Below are 23582 nucleotides of genomic sequence, written 5' to 3'. Positions count from 1 at the left end.
GACTGTCGATTAAATTCCCGTGAGAAATGATTGAGCCATGTTTCATCTATTGTCATACATCGACGTAAAAATTCAGATTTATTGCGATTGAACAGCTCCCAACACTCTTCAGAATAATCAATTCGTTGTTGTTTTTGATCGATTGTGAGCTTCGCATACCCAAACATTCATTCACGATATGTCCAACACCTTCGTTTGATATCTTTGGGTTCTCAACTGTATCAATCAGAATGATTTCACGTTTATCCAAAATTATGTTGTGGAGTTTTTTGGTGTTTTCTCGGTGAAAACATCTTCGGGGCGTCCATGCGTACATCGTTCTCGGTGCTCATTTCGCCTCATTTAAACTCATCAAACTACTTCTCAACGATTAATTTTGCTGGGCAGAGTTAAGCATTCATTTGAATAGCCCAAAAGCAGTGGTTTATTAACACACAAAATTTCGTTTCATCCTTTTTGTTTTTCAAAATAAAAAAAGTTGCTTTGTTCGAAACGCTATCAACTCATAAAGTAATAGTACGACAGCTGTCAAGTCATAATCAATGTAGCTTCTTCTTCTTCTTCAATCCATTAATGGGTGTTTGCGATCACTTCTGGCCAATCTATCCTGGCTCTGGTAGTATGAGTTAATTCTCCTGCGGTTCTTATCCTTGTCCAATTTTTAATATTTTGAAGCCGCGCCATCGTGCCCAGAAATTCACGATCTCTTTTTATTCTCCTTAGAATTTCTTTATTGGTTTTTCTTGGCGTTCATGGAACTCTCAAAATTTTACATCTCAAATGCCTCCAATATGTTCAATGTGAATATTGAGATGAACGGCAAAGTCAGAGTTTATAAACACGTTTTTCAATTTCAGGAATGAGCGCCTTGCTTTTTCTATCCGGCACTTCATCTCTACGTCTGATGACCAGTCTTCACATAACTATGTTCCCAGATAGTTTAACTTTGTTACCCGTTCAACATCTTCATCATTGTTGTTGACATTGATTTCCAAAGTGTATTCCAACTATGTCTAGGAGTCTTTGTAGGTTATTCATGTTATCTGCTATCAAGGCATCGGAATATCGTATATGATCAATGTGACAGCCTACGATTTTTTCAACCCACATAATACACGTTTTAATTGTAAATGAAGATCCTCATTTCTGGTTCAAATTTCCTAGTAATGTTTTATGTTTGGAAATAAATACCTAACAATAATTTAATTTTTTTTCTAAATAAAGCAAAAGCACAAACAAAGTAGATGAAGTATAATTTTCTTGGATACAAAACGCTTACAACTTCATGTTCTTTTTTAAATATAAATAACCCTGAAACGGTGTGTCAAAAACATTAAAGAAGTAAGTATTCATTTCTTTGCACTCCTTTACGATAGCAATATGGTTTTTTTATTATGCACGCACAAGTGCACATATATATCGAAGGACCACCCGTACCAGGTCATTACGAGAGTCCAAAAATATTTTGTAATTTCAAATGCATACTGTAACCTTTAATTATAGACCAGGCAATATATCTCTATATTCAATTTTTCCAGAAATGTGAGAATGTCTTAATATTAAAAAATTTTCAAATCGCCACGCAAATTATTCTTTATTGTATTAAATAAAATTCATTGAAAAAAAATCTTCATTTAAAATGCACTTAATAGCCTGAGTTTATGTGTGAAATATGGTTCACTTCCTGAATGGCTCTGATATGGGAAAACTTTTCCTCTGCAGGGCTATAATTATGGTGATGGTGGAATATGTTGAAAATTATGGGAGCAAAAAGTGGCTCGACGAACCAAACGTTTTTGGAGATTCCTCTTAGACAGTGCGGATACAGCTGCGGCTGTATTATCCCCTACAACACCGGCTTTTGAGAATTATTTAAATTACAGACGTAAACGATGATAAAATATATTGTGAATATATAGGTACAGCAACGTGAAAGAAAGCTGGTCATATAGTAATACCATAAATCCTTTTAAACTTTATCTCACTGTTTCTGAACTCAATGTATACATCAATGCATACAGTTTATGGTGCTACCTAATTCATTTACCTCTCAACTATTCTTCACTCATTAGTGATCGTGAGTAAGAACTGATAAAGAAAAAGTTGAAGGCTTTTTTAACCGCCTATACGTCTTTAATGCTCAAGTTGAGAATAATCAACTCTCCATGCATTTGGAAAGTTGTCCAAATAACAATGATCCTCAAACCGGGGAAAAAGCCATCTCTAATGGCTTGCAGTTGCAATCAGAGTGGTATAAATTGCTAACCGGTTTCGATTTGGTTGGTTCTTTTCCGAACTCTTGTTCGGAAAGCTCTAATGTGCATTGGAGAAAACCCCAACCAGCTCTGCTATTTGGTTCGTGTAATTATACACGCATTAGTAGTCGCTCTTTGGCGTAATCCTTGCACTCAAGCGCGAGCCGTTAGGAATTAGGAGTTAGGAACAGTTTAGTAAAGAATAAAAATCATGATATACTAGCCTTTTGTCTCAGTGAATTGACTACGCTATTTTAAAAGAGTAAAAATAGATTTTAGCAAAAGACGTGGGAGACAACTTAAGTTGATGATGTGGGTATCGGCTTCAATAAAATAAAGGTAGGCTTTATAAAAAAATATTTTTAGTTACTATGTTATAAGTTGAAGAAAAGGTCTACTGACAAAAATTCCGAGGAAAAATAGACTAGCTTTGGCAAAAGAACACAAATTATTGTCTCCGAACCGATGGAGCCCTATTACTTTGAGAGATGAAACAAGGCTAAACATTTTTTCCTGAATTTTCATATTAATTTTTGAAAAGTTTCAATATTCTCCATAGAATTCCAATATAAAAATTCTATTATATTATTTTAACAATTGGACGCCGCTGATGTCGGCAGAATCCTTTGTTACTCTTTTCTTTCGCCCAATTTTTTGCTTCTTCTAGTAAAAATATAATGACTGTAAAGCACTGTTGATAAGATTTTATATCGTCGGAATAGAAAGTTTTTAAATGAAGATCTGAGAGTAGTAAGCCTCCGCACTAATAATTTAGAAGCTTCGGTGGAAATTTGTTGATTAATCGTAAGATTAGACAAGACGTATCGGGATTTACTCGAATGTCCGGAGCTATATTCAACCGACAATCGCAAGGTTACAGTAAATCACTTAATCCGAGTCTTGTATCATTCAATGTAAAGATTCGTTAAGATCTCGCTTAACGCGTAATCTCTGCTATATAATATATCTTAAGCTTAGTCTTTTGTTTTATGTGTTACATTTTGTATTCTTTACTTCTTTCTGATTAGGTGAATAAATTTCGATTTTTATAGTTAGAAAATATATTCTCTCCATGATATACCTCACATTAACCTCATCAAAGTGACTATATTTGCTCAATTTACGCTCAAATTTACATATAATATTTCTTATCCTCTATATTCACTAATATCCTATTTTATACAATTTTTGCTTGGCCTATTGGTACGACGTCAAGTTATTTTTAGGTCTCTTCGTTAAAGAAAAAGGTGAATATATTTGACTTGCAAAAAATAGAATGTTGAAACACGAAATTCGTTGACAACATGGGTGTCCATTTCCGAAACATGACATCCCTGGTGGTTTCAATAAAAATATTTCATACAACTTTGACTACATGACAGAAAACAGGGACCTAAAAAAATCAGATATTGGGAAGGAGTGGAGATTGTTTTCTGAACCTATAAAATTTCAATGAGATACGAGGTAGAATAGTAGAATGGTAGAATATATCAACATTTTTAAATTGCTTTATATCGACAAAAAGAACAGCCGACGTCAAGTTTTTCAGATAATTTTTAATATTTATCGCGGCATTAGTCAGAAAAGTAGATGTTTTCTCCTTTAAAAAACAGTATTCTATGCCCTCAGCTTTCCTTTGCTTCGTCTCTGCGTAACTCTCCCCAAGTTTTATTTAACTATTTTTTCGTATATACGTTTTTCTAAAACTATGTGGATTTTGTCAGAAAGTTATGGTTTTTATTGTTCATTTGGATTAAAGATGTTGATTTGTAAGCTCTTGTTGTTCTTGTACTACACTCCAATTAATTTAAAACAGAATATAAGATCTGGATAGTATTGAAAAACTAAAATTTTGGTTTTCAAACTCCTCTGATATGTTCAGTGAGATTAACTAAAAAATTTTTGTATCTTCTTTTTCGCCATTTCAATATTCATAAAATAAATTGACAGAATTTTAAATTTTTATTTAAACAAATGGAGATTCTTTATTACCAGAAAATAAAAACGTGTAAAGCAAACGCAGTGAATTAGTAAAAAATACAAGATGTTATGCAGAAATATTATCAGTAAGAAAATGCTTAAGCAATAAGAAACTAACATGAGTAATGTTGAATATGAAGAAACATTTGAATTAAAAAGATATGACCGTATGGGAATCTTTCAATATTTTAGTTAAAAGTTAAAAGGTAACCAAATTTGAATACATCTTCCTCAAGTCACTGCCTTTACCCTTTTAGCATATTTTTTTCGATCAAAAAGTCACATAATGCTATATCTGATTAGTGAGGCGAATGTGGAAAAACACCGAGCGTTGTCATAATGAATAAGAAAATTGATTTTCCATTATCACACTTCATTTCTCTTGTAAAATTCGTGATTTACTTTTTTCAACATAAAGCTAAACTACTTATCATACTATCGAATTAAATGAAATAAAAATAATCTGTGTTGTGATTTCTGGTAGTGTCCCGAATCTCTATATCTGATTATGAACTTCTGTAGGTTGTAGTGTTCGGGACATGCTTTGGAAGATTATTCCACAGGCTTGCACTTCTCCAAGAAAGAAGTCTCGGTAAATTGACGTTCTGGGTGTCTGCAGGCGGTGTTCATAAGCCAGGTCTGCCTGTCGAGTAGGTCTTGCAAATACTGTTCTAGGTGGGATTAAGTTGGGGAGCATTCGCCGTGGTGGTATCGGTAAAAGAGAGTTTTATCGGCAACCTTGCTTCTATGCCCTATGCATTCCACGTTTCTGGTCATATTTGGGTCGCCTATAAGACGTATTATTGTCTTCTGTATTGAGTCGAGCATCCTAAGGGTGTGCCTGGGAGTCGATCTCTAAATATGCGAGCAATACATCAAAGATGGCCGAATCTTGGCCTTGTAGGGGATTATAAGCTGTTGTGGAGGATATAGCTTTTTTGTCTTGAAGAGGGCTCAAAGTTTTTTTGAAGCTGGTGATATTATGGTGATATTTTATGTGCAACCAGGACCAAATCCAGAGTTGCAGTGCCAACCTTTTTTGTAAAAACAGCAGCCTGGTTCTTAGCTGCATCAAACTCAGTCAGATTGCTTCCATCCCACTCCAGAATGTCAATATCGGTATTAAAGTACTAATGACACTTATGCTGGAAAAGTCTGATGCCAAGAATATAACAATTATTAGCAATAGATCACAAATAGTAAAAAAGGCAATATGAACGCAGACAGTCCGTACAAAAAAAAACGAAAATACAATTTTTTTGTCATCTCAGAAACTATCTCATGTAAAGCCTACCAATGAGGATTACAAATTACGTACTACTGTCCAACATTCCGCCTACATATACAGTAAATCAGCTTGCACATTACGTGAAAGAAAAACTAAGAACTAATGATTTATAGGATGCTTTCCGATGCTGAAAAATAAGGTTTGCACTCCAATTTCAAAGTTGGTGTACAAAAGAAAATTGAAACAGCTAAGTTCGTGGCCGCCTGGTACCAAAATAGACACTACCAACTCACCCTTAAAACCTTTAAACCTAACGCCCCGAGATACAAATACTACGTCTATCAGTGAACATATTGAAATGGACAATGTGAAGAAAGTTATACCTGCTTATGATAGAAATGTCTAATATAATTGTAGAAAAAAATGCTATGACTCCACCTATAGAGCGGCTATCGCGAGAGTCGGATGCGACAAATGGACGCTATGTATTGGTAGGATGAAGGATTCCACAATCTTCAAAACACTTTTTCTCGCGTATCTCCACGACCAACCATCCAGCGTGTGCTTCGAAGAGCAGACGAATACCAGCATCAAATTAACGCTAGTATCAGAGGGACTCCCTAGTGACGTGGATTCCTTACGTGAGTTATATTATCGCTTCCACAACGCGAATGGTATTGGTTCAGCCGCAGTTGAAGCAGATCTTTCCGCGTTCAAGTCTTTCTTTTCTACGGAGGAACATCTATAGCTTCAAAAAATTAGGGAAAGCCATAGCAAATATTATTCCAGTAGCTCTCCAGGTAAAAGTAAAAATTTTTAGATTTAGTGACGCAATCCGAGAAACATGCATCAATGAACATTGGTCTGACGCTGACGCGCATACTATTAACCTTACTGGAGTCTTTACCTCCAAAAAGCGAATCAATTCTATGTGGCGATCAAGAATGTTTTCAGTCAATTTTTAATTCTTTCGATATGGTCATGCACATAATGACGCCAACCAGAATAACTAGACCAGTTCTAGTACTATAGACTATGTCGTGTCATCGTATGATACAGAATCCACCGACAGTACTGTCTTTAATTCAGATCTCCAATCATGAAGCAGTGTTAACAAAATTTTCGGTAAAATCCAATACTAAAAATGCTTTTCGCAAATTATGTCGTTTTTTTTTCGCAAAAAAGTTTTCAAAACTTCAAGCACCGTTGTAAAACAGCAGACTGGTGATGTGAACTTCGAATTTTCTAGATTCATAAAAACATTAACTAGTCTGGCATCCAATTTATTGAAAATAAGCAAAATAAACACTGGTCCACTAAAGGTTTACGTATATCTCAAAAAACCATGCGATCTTTATCAGTAATATTATTAAGTGTAGCATTCCATTTACGAGTAAAAACTATTACTAATTCCGATGAATTACACCACTAGCTCATTGAATAATCTACTATTTTTTGTGTCATTAATATTTATTAGTACGCAAAACGTCAAATTTAATAACTTCATAACGATGAAATGATTAATCTGAATATGTACTGTTGAATTACATGGTTTATTTACTATAAATGACAATATAAGTAAGTACGTGACATTTTTTCGATTTCCGGCCTTTTACTCGTAAATTAACGATCCAAGCGCAATTGAGCAATACTTTTGTCATTAAGTCTGGTCGAAACACATAAAAATTGTCTGAGAATGTTTTTCGCACGTTTTTCGGCGGTTCTGTTACTCTCGTTGGCTTTTTTTCTTTCAAAAGATCAATGTACTTTGTGTTCACACTTCATACTATTTTCGAAACATTGTGTTTGAACTCAAAAGAAATTATACTGTCGTCCTTTTCATTATGTATGTGTGTATATTCTTGATAAAAAAGTTCAAATTCTGGATGATTTATATCAAGAATTTTTGGAATATAAAATGTTCTAGTTTATACATGTTTTAATTTATACAAAACAGATTGTAAAAATTAACTCTTCGTTATGGAAAATGAAGGCAAAATTTTTCCATAAAGGTAATTATTACTTCTTAACATTTTAATTATAATTAATCATAAATAATGTCGGTATCCATTTTTCACTTGTTTATTAAATAGTCATGTAACGAATGTTTCAATATTGTATGGTTTTTGTTTTTGAAATCTACGCAATAAGATTTCCTACAATTTTGGTGTCTACAATTGTTATTCGAGCAAAAATCAAATTTACCAGAGAATTTAGGAATATGATCATGGGTCGATATTTCTTATGGGGAAAAGTTGATGTTAGTTTGATTTTTTGAGCTCACTTCCCGAGACTAACGGCTATATTATTGTCTACGTTTTTATTGCTAGTGACGTATTACAATTTTTAAAAGTTAAAAAATGGTTTAGATTTAGAAATTCCTGTCAGTTAAGAAAAGCTGAAAAGGCAATGTCTATAGAAAACATTATCAAAACTATAGACTAAATATTCGATGATAAAGAAGTAAATAAGGAAAATAAGAATAGCAATATTTATAAGTTCCACCAATTAGGTGAGTATAGAAAGCAACGGCAAGAGTCTATAAATATGTCACAAGTGTGGAAAATAGAAAATCAGTCTTTGTTGTAACGGTGTCAGAAATAGAAAAAGAATTTTCGCCAAAGTTGATAAAGATAAAAGGGAGAGTTTAAACTTGAAAAAGTTGTTTTTTGCGGCTACAAGGCTGGCTATAAAAAAAGTTAAGTTGCTACTTAAGTTTTGAAATATGGCAACATTGATGTGAATATGTCAAATTTGACATTGCCATCATAAAGTTTGACATTTTTAATGGTGACCCTACCCAGAACATGTTATCATACGAGTGCTATTTGAGCTTTTTAACTGAAACACTCACCTTGGTGAAAAAATGGAATTAAATCGCAGTTAGTGCAATGATTTCCTATGAATTTTGGCGATTAAACCGAAAGAAAAAATCAGGTAAACCAATCACAGAAGAAGAATCATTCTCATCATTTCAAACAAAAACGTTTTTCAATAATCAAAACACCGAATTGATGGGTCGGTCATCCATCGTACAGTCCTTGTTTGGCACCCAATGATCTTTTCTTATTCACGCAGATGAAAAATAAAATGCCAGGTCAACGTTTTTCTATACCTGAAAAAGCGGTTGGTGCATTCACATGTTTTGGAAGTGCCTCAATCGGAATGGAAAAAATTTTTCGACAACACATGCAAGTTACAGTTCGCTGACCCACGGTTCATATATGGTATTGAACTTCGAGCCGTCGTAAAGAACATAACTTACTGATACGCAATTCGACAAATACCTTATTAAACTGATGCAGTAAGTTTTAATTTGCAAAAGTGTATTCGTGTAAATGGAGAATATTTTGAAAAACTTAAGTAACAACCCTCGTAAAACCTATTGGAAGCGCCATAGTGGACGCAAGAATACTTTCGTTGGTGAAGGATATTTTTAAAGGATATTATATTATTAAAAAATGAGATTTCGTAGGAGTTGGTAATCATATTTCGTATTTCCTTACAGAAATTTGGGACTCAGAATCATGCGTCAACTATTGCTGCAGGGTATCCAGCTATTACGGAACCTTCTAGAATTGTCAATTGTATCTAAATACAATCAAATAATATATAAATTTAAATTTATATATTTTTCTGTTTCTGTTTCTATATTGTTTCCCGTGATACTTCCGTGACAAGTATAAGAAGAATCACCAAGAAATTTAGGCATCAATGGCAAACAATGACTTCGTACCGCGCAGTTACAAGTATAATGCATATAATCCTTTCGTTAGCTGCGTTGAAGAACGAAAACAGTTGTTTAAAATTTGTAGAGGACTCAAAATTTGCCAGTGAATTGTAAAAAGAAACAAGTTCCAGCAGTTCAATTACATGTTAACATTTTATTGTTTTTTTTTTCATATTCCGATTCAATTATATAGAGTGCGGTTAAATTTATGGAACACATTCAATATTTCTTGAACAAATTAGTTAAGATAAAAATCCGGAAATTTAAATGCCGGATTTTTAGTAATGTGCGAATAAAATGATAAATATTGACAGAGTGACATAATCTTTAATTTTTTTAAATTGATGTGTGGTTCTTTTATTACCTCATTTGAGAGGTCATTTAATAACGCATCAAACTTAACTAACTAATGCTTATACATGAAAAATTCAAAGTAATAATTTCGCAATAATATAAGAGCAATATTAAATTAAATTAATACTTTTCAGCTAAATTAAATGCTCAAGATGCAATCCGCCGACGAATACATTTTTTTCGCCCATTACGAGATTTTGCAGTTGATCTTCTTCAAACTTTGATTGTAAATAACCCATAGAAAATAACTATAGGTGTAAGACCTGGATATCTTGGGGGCCTCTGTATTGGTCTTTGTCTACTAATCCACTAAAAGTTGTAGATAACATTTTCCTGATTTTTTTAAAGAAAAATGGCCAATTATTGTATCATTCAATATTACCGCGCGATGTTATATGACTTTCAGTCATCTAGTAAGGATTGGTTTAGGTTTAGGCAAAATGTAACCGCATAAGAAAATGTAGTAAATGAAGGATTCAAAAATAAAGAAATGTGAGTTGTTGTTATAAATATTATGAAAAGTTGTATGCCCAAAATAGAAGCAGATGCAAGAAAACTATTTCATATAATATGATAAGTTTCTTTAATCAGAAAAAATTTGATAGGCTACTTGTTAAAAGATGTTAAAATTTATTCTAGCATCAAGATTTCTTGAATACTATTAACTTTCATCGGAACTCTGCAAAGAATTCTTAATTTTACAATTTGATAAGAAATTTTAAAACTGGAGCCTTATGTCCTTGCTAAAAACCGACCAAATTAACCACTTAGGTGCATAGGAAAAAACAAAGATGACTGTTGAACTCTTTTTTATATTTTATAGGTACAAAAGTTTAATAATTATATGAAAGCAACATGTTTCACCAATATTTTTAGTCGAATTTTTCAAGGAAAAATTAGACTATTACGGTAGGCATGACTAGAAGAAAAATGGGGGGCACATCATTTTTCCCATGTTTTGAGACCCCCTGAACACGATTATGATGGTTTTTCGAATAGCATGCATGGCTTTTTTGGCGGCGGATTGATGTTATTAGAGTTTGGTTGAAAACAAATGAATATTTCGAGGGGTCGCAGTGCAAAAAAAGTGGTTTTTGACCTTTGCTCACCTCTGCAGGTCAAACGAAAAGCGACTGAAAAATGAAATTTCACATGTAGGTTCAAATAGTTGCGAGATGATTTCCTGTCTAAAGTCGAAACTTTCCATCTCCACCCCTCTCCATTTTATGGTCATTTTTGTTATATTTTCTTATTTTTTGGCCAGAAAAAGTTTAACTAGAGGGTTCGAACTTCGCATGCAAGTAGGGGTGATGTTGAAGAATTGTCTTTCTCAAGTTCAAAGTTTTCTTCTTCAGTTCTTCTAGCACAAAACGCCCGAAATCATTTTGATCGTTGTAATTGTTGAACTGGACCGCCTCCTTTTTAATGAATAATACGAGTATGATCGTTGCTAGGGTAATTTTTTTTTACTTCCCATTCTCGAAATTTCTTGTCATTATGACAATTTTTTCTTTGTTGTCGATTGGAATTGAACAAGAGGTTTCGAGACCACCGGGTCTATTGAAATTATGAATTTTCATTCGAGAGAGAGAGTTAACTTGTGAAATGAAAAGTTATTGAGGAATAGCAAATTTTCCATATAAAGAAATAAGATTGAGAATTGATATAATTTCCAAGAAATTCATTTTATGGAAAGATTTGTTCTTTGCTCTGCTGCTCATGGCTTTTTTTTGTTTTATTGTTGTCAAAAATGAAAAATTATAAACCCATTATGAAATGCATTATTATGAATTATAATTTTTTATTTATTCATTATTAAAATAGAAACGAATTAGCAACTGAATTTTGGGTTGCTACTTAAGTTTTGAAATAGACAAATAAAAACAAATATTGATAATTGGATATGGCTTTATTTTTTTTCACAATATTCTCTATTTACATCAATAAACTTTTGCATGTGCTTCAATCCAATTCCAATTGAGGTACGTTCAGCAATATGATTTGAACGCATCAAACAAGGACTATACGGCGGATGACCCATCAATTCGATGTTTCGATTGTTCAAAAACGTTTTTGTTTGAACTGATGTGAGAGAGATCGCAACAAATCTTTTTCGGCAGTCCAATGTTCATGCAATATTGAATGTATTCGTGTTGAACTAATACTCAAGTATGCCTCAATATCACAATATGTCACATGACGATCTTGCAATATCAGTTTACGCACAGCATCGATGTTTTCTGGCACAACAGCTTATTTTGGATGACCTACACGAATTTCATCCTGTAGCAAAGTGCTACCACGTTTGATTTTGGAAATCCAGAGAAACACGGAGGCTCAAGATGGTACTTTACCACCAAAATTCGATGCGAGTTGATCGACACACTATTTAATCCATTTTTCCATTTTATGAATGTTTCAAGTTTCTGTGAACAACTCAAATAGCACTCGTATAACACGTTCCGAGCTGGTTCACCTTTAAAAATGTCAAATGTCAGATTTGACATATTCGCAGCAGTGTTGTAATATGTCGAAATTTAAATAGCAACCCTCGTATTTTAATTGAAATTTACTTTATTGTTTAATAGCTGCTTAATTTTTGCCGATTAATTATTTTTTATGTACTTCTCTAGCGTTGTCTTTATACAAAGTTTAAAGAGTAACTTACCTAAAATACTGAGAAAATCTTATCGATAATAATGTTAACATTATTGAAAAGTGCAAAAAATGAAAAACCACGGTCGTATATTAATCAAAATATCAGTATTTAAAATTGTAAAGGAGCCTATTTAATACAAAATAATGAATTTGTGGGCTTTCAATAAATACTATTTTTTGTTGTATTTTTTTTCATATGTTTGATATTGATTTTTTTTATATATGTGAAATGGAAATTAAACTAATCGCAGAACTACTGTTTTAATTCAATAAAGTAAACGGACGTTCCATAAATGTGACAAGGACAGGGGGCGTGAAAAATCGTATTCTGTAATTTATAGTTGGCCCCTAATGACTTAAAATAACCGTTATATATGAAAGTATCGTTAAAAACTTTTTCACAGAACTAATAAAATTCAATTCGACTTTTTATTTTGTCGGGTGCTAAATAAATATTATGGGCAGTCCGTATTTTTAAAGCGACGCTTCGTGATATATACAGCAAAGTAAATTCAATACTGACTGTGAGATGCATATTAACCTATAGTAAAAACTGTATGACGGCAAAATATAGTCCCAAGGTTTTGCATACAACTGAAGCCGTGCCAAGTTCCGGAGAAAACGAAAATAGAACTACAACAATCAACGGTGATATATACCGTAAACAAGTTAGGTTACTTCCAATGTTTAAATGAATTAAATGAATAACAAAAATTGATTATTAAAAAGTAATTACCATGTAATAAAAAACTAGTGTTTGATTTTATGGGTTATAATTATCTTTATCACCATTAAGTATGAAGACAGTCGAATAAAAATTAACATTGAATGTAGAGAGAAGATTGACGCGGGCAGGTAAAGAATCTTGACAAGTAATTACAATTCTAACTTTTGTCAATTGAATATTATTGACAAATCAGTGAAGTATTATTCAATCGTCATGCTAAAAGTCACGTCAAAATTTAATCTTATCTTTTTTTAACTTCGTCGCATCGCTCTTACGTATGCAAGTCACTGGTGTGATGGGCTGGTTTGATGCTAACATGTCAACGGGGTCATCTTCGTCTTCCCTATTCTCATTCTCCTCATTAAGTTCAGGCAATGACGTAGAACTTGCTCCCAATCCAACGCGTGAAGCCCCAGGTATTTTGCAATAAACTGGGCTCTCGCTTGAATCGCAAATTTTTAGGAAATCTGCCTCCCATGACAACAATGTTATTGGTTTATTTCCAGTTGCGTTGACATCAGTTTTTTTCTAACTGCGGTTTTCATATTGTTCAATAGCTTTTTTAATTGTCCAATACTAGTTTGCTTCCTAACGTTTTTCGAAAACTGGTCGGCTAAACAGATTGGCGCAGGTAAATGAAAAAGCTTAGCGTCGATTATCGGCAACAATTTTTGTTGGGTGAAGGGTCGAAATTAATCGCAGTTGTTGAAGGTTCCATGGACAATAACAAATAAGAAAGAGGAAGTAATTAACAAGAATAATTGTACCATACAAAGTGTTGTCAAATTTAATGATATGTCTTAATGAGGTGTATATTTGTTAACTGCTAAATGCCAAGAACGAATCATAATTTTATTTCTTATCTTAAAATACTGAAGATAAAATCATAATATAAAATAATAAAACATAATGTATCAAGGATTGATGTGCTAATATTCTTTGAGACCCCCATATGCACGTATCACAAAGTTGTTTAGGAAGATTGTTACAGGTAGCAGATTATGGTCGTCAATGGCATTTTATAACTGATGACTTACTCTATGGAATTCATTTCAGGGGTCCTGGGTGAAAGCGGTAAATGAACCTTAATTTTTTATTTCTTCTGAAACCACCCTAGCTCGTTAAGGTCTCACACGATGATCAATAAAATATGTCCTGTCAAGTTTCCATCTAATACAATCAACTCAGTATCATTATGGCCAGACAATAATTGTACCTCTTCAAAAAAGGTGAATTTCTTGGTCATGCCGTTAAATTGAAAAAATGGATAAAACGAATTTCGTGTGACGATAAAGCACGGCTGAGTGAAAGCGGTAAATGAAGGAAAACCTCAAATTTCTATACCTTCTGAAACCACCACATCTCTTACTATCATCAATAAAAATGAACTGGGGGCCTGAAATGACATGAAATTCTGACCATACCGTTCCGAAAAAGGCGAATTTCTTAGACATACCGTTCATTCAGGGGAGTCAATAGATTTATCTTTCGTTATACTCAGAAAATTAATAAATCAAGATCTTTTGAATCCATAAAATCACAACTAGAGATATTTTCCTAGAGTAGATCAGAGGACTTTTTGTTTCAGAAGTCAAACATCATTTGAAGAAATTGGGTCTACCACATTGTTACTTTTAAATAATGTGCCCGGACATTGAAATACTAAGATACAGAAGGTGGCAATTTTGCCGTACTGTACATGCCATCAAACTGTACACCTTCAATTCAGCCTATGGATCAAAACGTAATGTAAAATGATATGTTCAATTACAAATAGAAACTGCTTTTACTCGTAATACTACAAGATTTGTAAAGAAAAAGCAAAAGAGTTGTTCGCCGGCGCAATGTTGGGATCTTGGAAGCATTTAAGGCCCAAATAATTCAATGCAACAGAAGATGGATTAGGAAAAAAAGGATGGTTTCACGGTGGAAGCTATCTAGCATTTAGTTTTTTACGCAACCATGGGTATACCGAAAAAACCATTTCCACTTTCTTGATAATCAGCGAAAAGGAAAATTGCACAGAACCCATAACAGATGATGAGATCATAGCCCAAGTTACGCAAAAGACTAACGAGTCGTTGGTTGAGATTTTTCAGCTTCAAATGTCAAGAAAACTTCTCTTACACAAGTTAAATGAGCACTGAATATTAATTTGGAGTTCGTTGGCGAAATTGATCTGGCTTTAACAACAAAGGTTAGGTGCTGCCTAACTTTAGGGACAAAGCAAAAGTAATTATGAAGTTATCGATTAAACCAAAAATCACAAAAAGAAAAGTAAAGTAATAACTGAGAACATAAAAGAAAATTCGATTAGGGACATAGCATTTTCTTGGTCAATAAATAGAATCCGTCTGAGTTTATGAGTAAGTAATTTACACTTAACGTATTTTGTAATTTAAATATGTACATCTTATAAGCTCAATAAATATATCCAAAAATGCCAAAAAGAATTTTTTCTAACATACTAGTTTCTTGATATTTCGAAATATTCATAGTGCCAGTCGCACTATTGAAACGAAGATTTTTAGTGGCGCTTTAAAAACCTTTAAATTTATTTAATTGTAACTTTTGGCTCTTCAATTTCAAAAGGTTACCGTCCCCACCCCCTATACCAAAACAGAAAATTGAAAGAAGTACACTCAGTATAATCTTTTCTTTGGCTTTTTGAGTTACTAGTTATTCTGTTATTTTTTTTTCATAGCTATTGTCCATGAATAATATACAGGTGTCGTTCGTTTTGCATTTTGATTATAGGTAATGAAATATTTTTTGGTAAAGAGGAAACTGATTTTTGTAAATGATATCCACTTTAGATCTATTCTTTTTTTAATTTTAAGCGCTGATTTTCAATTTAGTTCCTAATTAGTTTTCAACTCATTTTCAAAAAAATCAGAGAAAACAGATTAGACGTGTCACACACAAGTTTTCACCTATTTTTACATGAAAATTAGCCCTTCATATACAAGGTGTTTGAAAAAAAGGTGATCCCATCTGGAGGATAGTTAGAAAACTGAAATATAATTGGGGTATTCAATTTATACACATTTACTGGCAGCATTGTAATGAAATTTTAACACCAATTAACACCAACAAATGTACTCTAGGTAAATCTCGATACTATGGCCGTTTTCGGAATATTTTGATTTGAAACTTATGAAGTAATAACCCGTGCTGATATAAAGTAATGATGAAGTTATCGATTAAACCAAAAATCACAAAAAGAAACGTAAAGTAATGACTGAGAACATAAAAGAAAATTCGATTAGAGTAAATGTTCAAAATGTCCTCCGTTTTCATGAATACACAGATCCTATCCTTATCCATTCATCTTTTGCACGGTTTGGGATCAGCTATGAGCTAAAATGGGTATACTACAACTCGTGACGATTTTGAATCCGTTGAGATAAGGATGCGCCAACTCGGAATAGGGATATTTCTGGTGAACTAAAAGGTAGAACGAGTACATAATACAACTAGTAACGAATTCAGTAAGGGTATGACCCGGAATTTAGTATCAAATCCAATTTGTAAAGTTGGAAAACCCAAAAATTAAAAATTAGAATGTTTCAATCCTTGAAATTGCATTTCAAGTAGATTTCAAGTAGATACTAAACAATATACAATAGAGAAAATTTCTAAAATTCCATATAACAAAAATGCACACCTGCAATTGGTTGAAATTCTACCCCTAAGGTTAGGTTAGCTGCATATTCTTCCGTCACGAGTTGTCTAATCTTCACGACAACCACGATCACGAATTTTATGGCTGGTATTGGAATCAAGAGTTGGCGCACGCCCTCCAAAATTGCAAGACCGAGAAGGCCAATGAATCAGAGCTTCTGAATCTCTACCAATCCATTGATTGGGAATATGGTTACTCAACCAATTACGACACCTTATATCAAAATGCGGTGGAGCTCCATCGTGCATAAAAAGTTTAATCTTCTAATAATATAAAATTCAGGTATTTTATAATCATTTAGATTTCCAGGTGGAATATAATAACTTATTAATTCGGTACCCAAAGTTGCTGCCCTATCATTAAACGGTAATGTGAAACCTAATTACTTGTGGATTCTATTCACACCAGTAGGTAGTATGCATTATGGGAACAACCATACATTATCGCGTAAAAATGGCCTCGTGGCTGTAGAATGTAGCTGCTGCTTGTCATATTCCCTATGCTAATTGTTGGATTTTGATCAATTAATTTTAAAAGATTTTTTACTTTAATGTTGTTCTTGGCTGACCAGAGTTCATTTTCATTCATTCATTTATGGTCCTAGTTCCTCCATAACTTCTAAATGTTTTTTAACTTGGTAAGTTTCTTCTAGAAAACTTTTCTGTAATGCTTAAGGTTAATAACATGTCGGTCCATTCAACATTGGAGTACATTTTGATGAGCAAAATCTAATTTTACAAATAGCAAGGTTTGAAAAATCTGATTATTGTTGACTCAGCGTCATAACTATTAATATATGACAGTTTTTCATGGCTAACATAGAGAAACTAAAGATCAATGGATTTTTATAAGATACTAGCAGACCCGGCCACGCGTTGCTGTGGCTGAGTGATTGATGTCTGGTTCATAATAAAATGCAAGACGAACAAATGATCCACGTTTTCTCGGTTTTGTTCTCTATATGAATCTATGTGTTGTTGACGTGCCACCCTGGTTCTCAATGCATTTTCTTGTCGATGATTATCACGCTGTTCTCGTGCACGAATTTCAGCTGTGCGAATTCTTTGAACTGCATTTCTTTCTGCTCTCTATTCGACTGATTCATGAGCTCTTTCAACACGTGCACGTTGAGTGGTATAGGCAAAATAAGACATGTATAGTGTGTAGTCTGAGAAAATATATCACATTAAAGTGTGGCGCCATCTATGAGGTTTACAGTTCTCTGTAAAGAAATTCGCTCTAGGCGCCATCTGTTCCAGATTTATGGAAACTACGATTAATAACAACAATCAACGTTGATGATCAGTTTATTATTAATTATTAACACCATTAATTTAAATAACAACCAACCTATCATTTAAGTTGGACCAAATTACAGATATAAGCCAACTTTCATGAAAATCAGTTGACTCGTTTTTGAGTTCATTCAGAACATACACACGGACACTGATTTTTATATATTAAGATTACAAGAGAGGAAAGCCCTCAATCCCAATTTTTTACATATAGCCGTTTCATAGATGTGCTCTCCACCAAGCAACAAAAAAATTTAAATCCTCATAATACATACTAATAAATAATAATTTATTATTACTTCATAACAATATCGGTTATTACTTTATAATTTTCAAATCAAACGCGTTGCATAATATTAACCAAGAGTATTTTTTTCGTGTAAAACTGATTGATGTTTGCAAAAATTTGTATTATAAATCTTATAGAGAAGTTATGTTCAATATTTGGTACGAACCATATAAATAGCGCCATCTATGAGAGTCAGATAAAATAAATTAATGGGTTGTACCACCTTCCAAACCATACTCAAATAAAATTTTATTACAATCATTTTTCGGTTTTTGATAGCAAAGTCTTCAAAACATAAACGTCAATATAAGAATGATGCGATCAAGTAAAATATGCAGACATTTTTCAATTGAATGGTTCAAATCTTATTTTATCATCAAATACGTGATGTTTTTATTTAAATATCAATATGTAGGTCATAGAAAAAACTATTTATTACTCAGTGGAAATTGTTCATATCACCCACCGAATAATAATTCCATATACAGTGAAAGTCTATTCCATAATTCAACCATTCACTATATTGATAAATAATGTAGTGTTTCTAGAATAAAATAAAATGCACAATGCAATTACGTCGCTTATTTTAAAAACCGACAAATTCTGCGACGAAAAGTATTTGGCCATTAACTTACAAATCGAATACAGGGTCTTTGTATGCATATATTTTACATCTCCGCTATTTTTATCCTCAAGGCAAAATTGTGTATACACACTGTTCAGAGGAAACTATACTATGTGAATTGTGAATATGTCGTTCAACTCTATGTAGTGTTTGTATTACTGGCTACTCAACTTGAAAAATTCTAACGACAAAACATTGAACCTTATTGTTTTTATTTTTGCTTAAAAGGTTTATAGGCATAAGAATTGTAAAAAAATATCTACTCTTTCGGATTAACACCATTTTAAAGGCTTGCAGATTGTTTATTTTGGGATGTATATATTGACACATTATACCAATTAATTTCAAATTTGAATTTAACTTGAACCAGTTCTCACTTAAAAATACACAATCAAAATATAAATCGATCAGTATCAAAACAAGAGAAGAGTACCACAGAATAATTTGAACCAAAATGGTTACCATTGCTCCAATTGACAAACGGCACAGTTTATGAAATTGTTTATGGATAAATGGCCATGCAACAGGAAATAAATATTTGAAGCTTCTACAAAATAAGATTTGATTTCAGCAAGAGAATTGTCCTGCTCACAATAAACTGAGGTTCAAAATTATTAGGAAAATACTTTTAATTAGCATTATTTCTTCAAATGGCCTCCTAAATCCCCAGACTTAGCTAAAATCATTTTTTACTTTGAGGTTATTAAAAATAAAATATTTATTCCCTTGGAAGAGCTACAAATCTTAACACATGTTTCAATATAATGTAAAATAATAAAACTGAATTATCTCAGCACTTATTTCCAAAATATATAATTTAATATTGATTTTCACCAAATATTTTCATATTTATTTCTGGAAATCCTTTGCCATTCATGTTTCAGAATCTACTGGTAGATTGTAGTAAGTTGATTTAGATATTTACAAAGAAATTGATAAGCCTCAACCAGAAAATCCAATACTCCCCAACCAATATTTGTTTCAAATTGGAGGATTCAAACTCAAATTTGTGTTAAAAAAATCCCTGTCTGTGGTGATATAAATACTATAATTAAATATATAAACATTTTCATATGATTTTGACCAAAAATTGTAGTCACAAAATGTTTCAAACCTAAGTACATGCAAATTCTTTGTAATAAGACCTATAGCTTTTTCGATGTGTTGTTAAGAGCTAATCACCAATTAGAAAACTAGGCATATTTGCAGTCTTATATTCCTTTTATTTCTAGTAGAATCTATATAAACAAATTTAAAGCCGGACATTTAATTTATAATTCAAAAATAATTAAATAATTTTGTAATTGCTAAAGGAAAGCACAAATCTACCTCAGAACACAATTTGATATGGTAATTAATGATGGTTTGTAATATACTACCAAAAAACTCATGTTTTATGAGATTATTTGGAAAAATAATTGAATATTCACAAAAATTAAATTGAAGAAACCAGAATCTGCATAATAATATTATACTAGTGGATAGCCCAGTAGTGTGTCAGCATTAGAGCTCTTCAGTACTGAATCATGATATAAATATTAAAATAACCATAAAGCCTGGTGAAAAATAAATAATATTATGAATCAACATATTATTTAAACACTAAATGAGCATTCAATTAGTCTTCGAAAAAGATACCTGCATATTTATTGTTGTGGATTTTCCTTCGAAACAACAGTAAGTCACTTTTATATGAATATGAAATAAAGAGGTTAAAATAATGAAAAAACTTAATCAAACTTTATAGACCTGGAAATTCCTGTCATCAGCTATGAGACAGGATAAACGCAAATTTCAACAATTACTTCATTATTGAACATATGTTACTTTTATATATAGAAAATTTACATAATACTACTATTTTGTTATTGGAGTGTTACTAATAATCACTAAGTTTATTTGACTTATCCATTGTCAATACATAAATAGCAGCTTTTATACATTGGTTACAATTTCCAAATGAAAAAACAGTTTTCTTACTTTCATTTTATATGTTACAAGTTTTGATAGTCCTCTAAAATATAGTACATAAGTACATACTAGAAACATTCTTTTTTTAATTAGAAACAGCATTTCAATATTAACATTATTCATATATTAACATTATTCATATATTGTATATATTAATTGATATATTATTATATTGAAAGTAACTTTTGTGCCACAAAATATCGTTTGGAAAATTGGATTTTTAATATTATTCATAGATTATTGATATAGGATTGTACAAATCAAGTATTTACGTCTTCTTAGTATAAAAAGTACATGTACTGAATTTTTTCAGTTTTCTCTGTATATTATGCACATGACTGGGCTAACAATACAATGAAAGGAAGCGACAACAATCAAAAAGTTTCTGTTGATTTTATAATGCGATTTAATACTGAGTTGTATAACGCGGCAATGAAAATTTATTAACAAAACATAAACCCGTATAATAAAAAGTTGCTCCTAGAAAACTGTTTAAAGCTCAGAAGAATCACGCACGCGCAAAATAGTGTCGGCTTGTAAAATTTCACTTGCACCTGCACTTGAACTGAACCTGACCTGCCAAGGGACACAGTTTCCAGGGATAGCCCAGAAATCAAACTAACAAGTTGAGACTAGGTCAAGGGATGGATACACAATTATTTCTTTATGATGATAGATTAAAAGACAAGAATATAAGCATAATTATTCAATTTAGGATAAATGTATACACAACTATATTATTCTGATATAAGAAATGTCCTTTTTCCCGTCGCAACCTAGGACAAGGCAATATAATATGAAACATCGTTGCCGTACCCTACTTACACGAATACACAGACATTGCAAACATGAGTTTCGCTTTCAATAACACTTTCACACAGACGAATATACATTAACCAAACAAAAGTGAGTCTTCTACATTAAAGAGTGAATCTCGATTATACACTGATTCAATAAACTGTTTATAATTATATAACCTGCAAATTGTAAATGGCATGCAGGGGAAATTACCTCCTGAATTTGATGAAAAAGGCACTTGCAATTCTACGTTGTCATTGTCTGTTACAACTTCTAATTCCACCTCGGCATTGACCACTGAAACCGTAGTAGACGTGCCGTTTTCATTTTGTACGGTAGATACGGCAACAGAGCTAGGAACGCTCATACCCGTCGTTTCTTCATGCATTGTTTATTCAATTACGCACTTATCCCGAAATGATAAACGAATTTACCACGCCTCAAGGTCCAAAGAAATTTTGACCTTCAATTTCGCGCCAAGGTTTCACAAATATCTATTTCTCACAACGATGTAAAATCGAACGTTGTATAAATGTAGGTCTCTAGGCCACTTCGCTTACACTTTGCATTCAGACAGACAGACATGACTGTACTAGTCAAACGTGCAACTGCTTACATAACCTGAAACTGTCAACTTACATTATCATTCTTTTTTAAACTCTTTCCTGATAATCAAAATTCATCTTAAAATTATTAATATCATTTTACAAAGCCAAATATGCAACAATTTTTTTTTAAATCTCAATATCGAGTTCTACACACTTTCTCGTTTTTAAGTAGGTCAAAGTTGTTTATTCATTCTGTTGCGTTTATCGTTATTACATAACTGGTGTTCGAATTCAGGTTGTATTGTAATGCCTAGAGATTTATGTTTTATTCATTTACTATTTGCTCTACTGCTACAGTTTCAAAAAAATTTTGCATTCCATATAACACGAGGTATTGTATCGCGCAAGCGTTTTACACTTTTAAATTTCGGCGGTAATATATTATTGCGTAAAAGATCAATTGTGTAAGCAATTACACAAATAAACGCAATCATATGATTATTAAAATCAATATTTACAGCACGAGTGACTTTTAATTCAAAGTAGATATCTGGCTAATCAACAATTTGTTTCCTTATATAGTAGCAGTGTTGATATTGCTTCTTTCAATATATTATCAAACATTACTATGATACTATTGTTTACACCTACCTGCACATTTTAATACTTCACAAACTGTTTTCTATTTTATCGCATTAGGTCCCAAATTTTTCAACTATAAATATTTGATCCAATTGTGAACATAAAAAAGACCTAGACCTACGTTAACAATTAAGGTAGCCATAAATGATTTATAATAGATTTTGACAGGACCGGACTTTATCGAGTAGTACAAAAGTAGAGGGAATATTTTGTTGTATTAATTAGTTGCTTTCTAATTTATTAAGCACTTAGACCACGAAACCAATGGGCTCGAAGCTCATGATCTTGGCACACAAGAATCAATTTGAACAAATTTCGGTAAGTTTTGTGTGAAGTGTCCAATTCTAAAGCATGTCACAAATTATTTATTTATTAAAGATAAGATATTAAATACAAGACGCTTGATTTATTGAATATAAAAGACGAATACTATGGAAGCACTTCCTTCAAACGATACTTTTTATTATATAAACCTTCTTACGCTCTTTTATACTCTTCTTCATTAATAATAATGTTATTACCCAAGTTACCTCTGAATCCAATAATATAAAAAAAATTTGTTAATGTAAATTTAAATAAATCTACATGAATCTCAAATAAATATTCATATAACATCAATTCTAGTTTGTCTTTAAAGTACAATTTTGTAGCTCATGGAGCCCAAACATTTATCTGTAGTTTGAGGGGCAAGGGGGAAACGCAATTGTGTTAGATGCACAGATCTTACAAACTGTACAAACGACAATTTGGAACATGGGTTCGAAGCACTGCGCTCTCACGTGCTCGATTTGATGCTC

General features: G+C 32.4%; 1 protein-coding gene across 1 annotated transcript in view; it reads right to left on the bottom strand.

The window, feature by feature from the left end:
* Window positions 1-22219, bottom strand: part of LOC130441164 (nuclear hormone receptor FTZ-F1) — a 346279-nt gene extending 324060 nt beyond the window's left edge. The window contains 1 exon segment of the mRNA XM_056774726.1: window positions 21809-22219. Coding sequence (XP_056630704.1) covers window positions 21809-21983 — 175 coding nt within the window. The 5' untranslated portion in view covers window positions 21984-22219.
* Window positions 22220-23582: the final 1363 nt, after the last annotated feature.

This window comes from Diorhabda sublineata, chromosome 3 (genome assembly GCF_026230105.1).
Source record: "Diorhabda sublineata isolate icDioSubl1.1 chromosome 3, icDioSubl1.1, whole genome shotgun sequence".
Classification (NCBI taxonomy): Eukaryota; Metazoa; Arthropoda; class Insecta; order Coleoptera; family Chrysomelidae; genus Diorhabda; species Diorhabda sublineata.
Note: the sequence above shows the minus strand (reverse complement) of the source record. Positions and strands in the feature narration are given on the sequence as shown.